Genomic DNA, 6,894 nt, shown 5'->3' on the forward strand with positions numbered 1-6,894 from the left:
CACTCCAGTCATGTTAGCTTGGATCAACTGGTTCAGTAGTCAGCAATAAATCATTGCAGTTTATATTTCTAATTCATATTTTCATCCGTGTTTTGCCACTGATGTGTGCTGGACAGCTAACGTTGTACAAGTTTCAGTATTAAGACAAGATAGGATATCTTTGAAGATGAAGAGACAATTGAAAGGAAAAAAATTCAAAGTAAGGTTGTGAACCAGATTTACATGCCTCTGGTCAGAAAGAAAGTGTCCCATTAAAGGACCATGTTTTATTTAGTTGTTGTTAAGGAAACAAACCATTCCAGCGACTGTGGCTATTTTTGTGTAAATGGGTTTATGAAGCACATTCTACTCCATCTCTAAAATGGTTCACATGGCTCGGTAAGTGCAAGTTTGATGGTTTGGTTTTGGGTTGAATAATGTGTGCGTCACTTCTTGGATTGAAAGCGGTGATGGGAGAGGTTGGCCTCTGCTTTTCTTTTTTCATTTTTTGTTATTTGCTTCAATGTTTGTGGCTGAACAAAATTAATCAGTCAGTTGAAAATCCAAGGACATACAGTGGGACTGACTATCAATGGTGTCCTGTGTTTAGTTACCCAGAAGAAAAGGAACGTGGAGGAACATGAAAAAAACATGAAATTGAAAGATGGGATGAAGTGACAGAGTGTTAAAGAAGACAAATTATGTGCATTTCCATGTTATTCTATGGTGATGCAAAGAGGATTTGGAGCTCATTGAAGCCACTGGCACAGTGTTTCTGAGGTTGTGTTGGTGGTGTGAGTGTGTGCTGTCCCAAGTGAGGCAACATTTTCCACTTGGACAGGCATGCGTCTGTGTGGCATCCCAGGCACCTGTGTTACCAGTGGCAGTTTTCCACACTATGACCTTCAGTCCAGCCTTACAAAGTCTGCACACACACTTCTTCAGACACGCTCTGGCCAACAGCACACCATTCCTGTATGCTTAAAGCGTCTTGTGTTTGTAGGTTTCCTAAAAGCTTGCAGGCTTTTCCTTCCCTCTGGAAATGCCACTCAAAACCCACTTCGATCTCTCACAGCTTTCATCCATCCAGAGCAAAGTGACATTGATTAAACAGTTAAAGGGTAATTTTACTGAAATAAAACATGTTTTCCATTTTCCACTCTTAGCCTCAGTGGTATCTAGCCATGCAGATACTGTAGGTTTGGCTTTATTTGTCCAGGATGTCCACTGACACATCTCAAGCACAATGGAGGTGAATGTAATTTAGTTTGTGGCGATCAAAGTTAACAAACCACCATGAACAAAATTCAATTCACCTTCATTGTATCAGGGAGGATAAATACCTCTAGGAATAAGTGGGAAAATGTGCTTTTTGTGAATTTGGTGAACCAATTCTTATAGAGACGTAGTGTGTGTGCCGCTTAGTCTGTCTGCGGTAGCTACAAAGTGAAAGAATGTGGATTCAATGTGACTGTTTCTGTCAGTGATTTTAACAATCATACACAATCAACAAACATAACGATCATCTCTGTATCTTCAGATGATTTTCTTCAGCGTTTTTAGCAGCTGACCTTTCTGTAATATTGAAATCAAGTCAAATTTACTCGCACTCACTGTCGTTAAGGGCTCCCCGACACCCACAGTTCAACACACTGAGGCATTATGAGCTCTGGATACTGTGGAGCAGAATCATCCTTGCTTCCAACATGTCCTAGTGGCTATGACAGAAAACATTGCTCTGTTGACTGCCATTGAATAAAAACATCTTTAAAAATATTGACAGGACACCTAGAATGGCGCACAAGGTAATTTATTACTGTTTAGATTATAAATAATTTAGCTGTAAAGTTAAGTGTATGGCTCAGTCTGCATTATATAAGTACCGGGTCACTAAAGACCAGAGGTATGTAGGGATGTTTTAAAAAAACAGCCATGCATTTCAGGGTTTAACTGTTCTCCTTCCATTTCTTCTTCTTCTTTTGTTTTAGGCTGTTTTTCGTCCAAGGGGGAGGACAGATTATTTCGGAGGTTGTTCAGGAGGTACAACCAGTTCATCCGACCAGTGGAGAATGTGTCAGATCCAGTCACAGTGGAGTTTGAGGTCTCCATATCTCAACTGGTCAAAGTGGTAAGAGTGGAGAATGAACAACTCATTGTCTCTAAACAAGGAAAAGTTAATTTCCTCTTTCAGACTAATTCACCATTTTTGTCCTTACAGGATGAGGTCAATCAGATCATGGAAACCAATCTGTGGCTGAGACACGTGAGTGACATTTATCCTTTATGTGCTGTCATTAGTGATTATTTGTACTCCGTGATTTATGATACGTTTCGTCTGTCCTTTAGGTCTGGAACGACTACAAACTGAAATGGGCCCCTGTCGAGTATGATGGGATCGAGTTCATTCGAGTTCCATCCAATAAAATCTGGAGGCCAGACATCGTTTTATACAACAAGTAAGTTTTACTGCACAAATGCTAAAGAGATTCTGTCATGTTTGTCATTTTCTGTCCTCTTTTTTTGGCAAAGAGGCTGCTGCAGCTACATTTTAGATATTACATGACACCTATTACAGTTACTGTGTAAATATGCATGTTTTACATATTTCTGTATAATCATTTATGTTGTAGCTGCCCATCTGATGGCTTCATTAAATAATTTGGTAGTAGTACCATGATGTGGTCTTTGTTCGTCTGAATGCAGAGTTAGCCCTCAAGCTGCTACATGCTAATGTTATTTATTAATGCTCTCTGTCTTCTGACCTTTTGAGTTAAATGTTGTAATGGCCTGTAAGTGAAATGACATTTACATCTCCTCCCTCTCTCCTCTCAGCGCTGTAGGTGACTTCCTTGTGGAAGACAAGACCAAGGCTCTGCTGAAGTTTGATGGCACCATCACCTGGGTTCCTCCAGCTATTTTCAAATCCTCCTGCCCCATGGACATCACCTACTTCCCCTTTGACTACCAGAACTGCTCCATGAAGTTTGGCTCCTGGACCTACGACAAGGCCAAGATCGACCTGGTGCTGATTGGCTCAAAGGTCAGAGGGAGTCTCGGGGTCACAGGGGAGAGGTCCTGGTGGTCTAGCAGTAGCAATTTTACTCTACATGTTTACATTGTTTAACATTGAGCCACAAATACCTTTTTTATGTGCTCATATCCTCTAGACAAGACTTCTCTTAAATCCCTTTACCTTTATGTCAAAATATTTAGTGGGTGGAAACTTTTGAACAGCTAATTTAACAGCTTAATTTAATACCCAGAAAGTGTTGGTTTTAAAATTAACTTGTGTTTTATCAGGTGAACCTGAAAGACTTCTGGGAAAGTGGAGAGTGGGAGATCATCGATGCTCCTGGATACAAGCATGACATCAAGTACAATTGCTGCGAGGAGATCTACCCGGACATCACCTACTCCTTCTACATCCGCCGCCTGCCTCTCTTCTACACCATCAACCTCATCATCCCCTGCCTCCTCATCTCCTTCCTCACGGTGCTGGTCTTCTACCTCCCGTCTGACTGTGGCGAGAAGGTCACCCTGTGTATCTCTGTCCTCCTCTCCCTCACTGTGTTCCTGCTGGTCATCACTGAGACCATACCTTCGACATCACTCGTCATCCCTCTGATCGGCGAGTACCTCCTCTTCACCATGATTTTTGTCACGCTCAGCATCGTCATCACTGTCTTTGTGCTGAATGTCCACTATCGCACCCCGATGACTCACACTATGCCGGAGTGGGTGAGGTCCGTGTTCCTCGGGGTGCTGCCCAGGGTGATGCTGATGAGGCGGCCTATCGACCAGGGCTGCTCCTCACCTCCAAGTATTACAGGAGTGACGGGAGGAGGAGGAAGCAGTGGAGGGAACAAGAAGAGGAAGAACAGCATAGGAAGTGGAAGTGGCTCAGGAAGTGTAAGTGTTGGGGGTATTACTGGGGGTGTAGCGCTGGATGGCGGTGGAGGAGGAGGAGGGGCCACCTCAGCTGGCGGCTCCATGAACTGTGTGGAGTACGGTGACATGAACCGTGACATGAACCGGGACGTGAACCGTGACATAAATCGGGACATGAACCGAGATATGAACAGGAGGTGCCCGTACAGAGGCAAGGAGGTACCGACTCCTGTCCCTCCCCCAATGGCACCACCCCCTCCTCCCCAGGCCCCCCAGACCCAGGGGCCCCAGGAGTCTGAGCTGCCCAAGCTGTCGAGGTCCCTGAATGCCCCTTCGCCGGTCAATGCTGTTGTCGCCTTCTCCGTGGTGTCACCAGAGATCAAGCAGGCCATAGAGAGCGTCAAGTACATCGCAGAGAACATGAGGACTCGCAACAAAGCCAAAGAGGTACAAAAGTCTGTTTAATCCATAATCCATGATTAGTCAGTCGACAGGACATTAATCTCTAACTATGCTGACAATCAATTAATTAATTTTTCAAGCAAACATTCCTAATTTTCGGCTCCTTAAATGTAAATATGTCCTGATCTTTCGGTTTGGACTGTTGCTCCGACAAAACATGCTATCTGAAGACCTCACCTTGGTCTTATTATGTATTTTTTGCATCCAACAATTATTTGGGAAAGCAATTACCAGATGAATCCATAATGAAAATAAGTTCGTTTCAGCCCTACTGTTTTGTCATGTGGAAGATCTGCTTTTGTGTATTTTTTTGCGAATGGAAGAAATATGATACCTGGAGATACAGAAATGTACTTTTGGTTGCCCATTTATTTTGGGAAGTATAACATTGGATAATGTCTGCCCATTTGAGTTTATATATCTCTCAGCTGAGGGTCTAATAACTCTGTAAACCCATGATTTAGTTTCACACTGAAACTCCCCAGTGTGCAGTGAGTAGAGGCTCCTGTCTTCTTCCTCTCGAGGAAATCTGCATGAAGAAAAATAATTACTCTTGCTTTAAATCAAAATATTTATTTATAAAACAACTGAACATTGCCAGAGATCTGCCTTGCTCTGCACTGTTGGAAGATATTATCACAAAGAAGAAGGAAGAAGGAAACTGCATTGAAAACCATAATACTATTCCTGGAAATGAAGATCCTTTTCATTTGTAATAAAAATAAAATTTAAACCCAAATATAAAGTGACATTTTTTGTGGGGGACCAGATCATAGTCCCCACAATGTACACAGCACACAAATAAACACCACAACGCTATACTGTATGTGTGTGTTATCTCTGCAGTGTGTGTATATTTCTACCTAGCTTAGAAAACCATTTACACGGGGCTATAAAGGGAGCGCAAAGCTGCTTGTTGGTTGCAGATGGAGGGCTTTGCGTACGCCTCCTGCACACTCTGGATGGCCCTGATATGTTTGTTGCTTCAGCTCCATCTTTTCTTAGCAAAGCTGGAATCTTTCTTTGATGCATGCAGAATAGCCTCCTGAACTGCCTCCTTTTTTAAAGGCGCACAATGGCATTACGGTCAGCGCAGCCATGATCCTGTTGTCCACACCTGACTGAATACTCATACTATATATACACATACTGTACAAACCACTCCGGCAACAGCCAGATGCATAGTAGTAAACACTGGTGGTTCTCTCAGCCTCTCACACACACAGAAACACACACCCCTTATAGCCACACAGCTCTGGTGTTGGCACAGTGACATTGAGTGAAAGTGGCGGTTTGTGCAACTGCTAGAAATTTTACAATTACTATTAAGCGAAGGTCCCTGGGAGAGTTTTAGGGAAAAAGAGAGAGCGCTTTGCTATTGCATGTGAATGCGTGTGCCATAGATATTTTATATTTTTTTTCTACACACCTAATTCCCCCTCCTTTCCTCAGGTGGAGGATGACTGGAAGTACGTTGCCATGGTCATCGACAGGATCTTCCTGTGGGTTTTTGTGACCGTGTGTGTGCTGGGAACACTGGGACTCTTCCTCCAGCCGCTGATCAGCTTCTTAAAATGAGACGCTCGTCCTCGTCCCGGCTCTTTCTCTCTCCTTTTGTCTACTTCTTGTCTGTCTCTGTACCCCACTTGAATTGCTTTGGGAATTATCCCTCCTGCAGCTCTTTCACGTCAAACACCGGGCTGTCGTCTGTCTCCTTTTCTGGCTTTTTGTGCCTCCTCTTTCTGTCTCATGCTCTCCTCTGGTACTCCATCACCAGCCATCACTTCTAGCCCCTCAGCCGTCCTCATTTCCCCCTTTCTCCTTTGCCTTGCCCTGTCAATGTGCACGCAATGCTGTTATCCAATCTCCTCCTCCTCATCACTGTTTTTTTCCCTGACATCATTAGCACATCTGCTTCCCTTTCCTTCCCTTCTCTCAGTTTTTCTCGTCCTCTGTGCCATGTTTTGACCGGCCACTGCCTCCAGCTTATCTCTTCACGGTCGTCTTCTGTCTCCCATTGTGTCCATTCTTCTCTGCGTTTCCATTCTGTGTTTTACTGAAAATGTCCACTCATTCATGGTTATTGTACAGTCTTATACAATGTTTAACAATGTCAGGTAATTATTCAAGTAATTATTATCATAATTACTGTAAAATACAAATCCCTGAGAAAGAAGAACCTGAATACCTTTGTGTGTTTTGCAGTAGCTCTTTGTCATTGTAAGCCAGTGCGAGAAATGTCCGTCTATAATTTCTAATGAAAGACAAATCCTGACAGCTAGTAATGATATGTATGATGTTGTGATGTTAATATCATTTGATGGCTGTCATTTTTTCTTCAGAAAGTTTTTTCCCCCCTGTTTCCCTGTACATAACCTTTGTAAAATACAAGTGAGTAATGCATGGCGTCTGAGAAGGTGCACAGGCTACAGCTGTACACTCATGATGTGTTTTCCACATGTGGTCACACTAAGGGTAATTATGCATCGCACATGAATTCACAACTTCACTGCAAACTTACAATGTATAGAAAACACTTTGAATTGCACAATGTAGATTAAACTT

The 6,894-nt window shown here is 43.0% G+C and overlaps 1 protein-coding gene across 2 annotated transcripts; it reads left to right on the plus strand.

Moving 5' to 3' along the window:
- The first annotated feature begins 1,972 nt into the window (after positions 1–1,972).
- Positions 1,973–5,907, plus strand: LOC139291559 (neuronal acetylcholine receptor subunit alpha-3-like). Of its 2 annotated transcripts, XM_070913627.1 has the most exons (7): positions 1,973–2,107; positions 2,198–2,242; positions 2,326–2,435; positions 2,812–3,019; positions 3,280–3,993; positions 4,042–4,314; positions 5,782–5,907. In XM_070913627.1, exons 2-7 carry the CDS (start codon positions 2,216–2,218, stop codon positions 5,905–5,907), a joined length of 1,458 nt encoding a protein of 485 aa, XP_070769728.1. In that variant the 5' UTR covers positions 1,973–2,107; positions 2,198–2,215. The 2 variants fall into 2 exon arrangements, with proteins under 2 accessions (XP_070769728.1, XP_070769727.1); XM_070913626.1 differs by having other exon boundaries at positions 1,976–2,107; positions 3,280–4,314.
- Positions 5,908–6,894: the final 987 nt, after the last annotated feature.

This window comes from Enoplosus armatus, chromosome 10 (assembly GCF_043641665.1).
Source record: "Enoplosus armatus isolate fEnoArm2 chromosome 10, fEnoArm2.hap1, whole genome shotgun sequence".
NCBI classification, from domain to species: Eukaryota; Metazoa; Chordata; class Actinopteri; order Centrarchiformes; family Enoplosidae; genus Enoplosus; species Enoplosus armatus.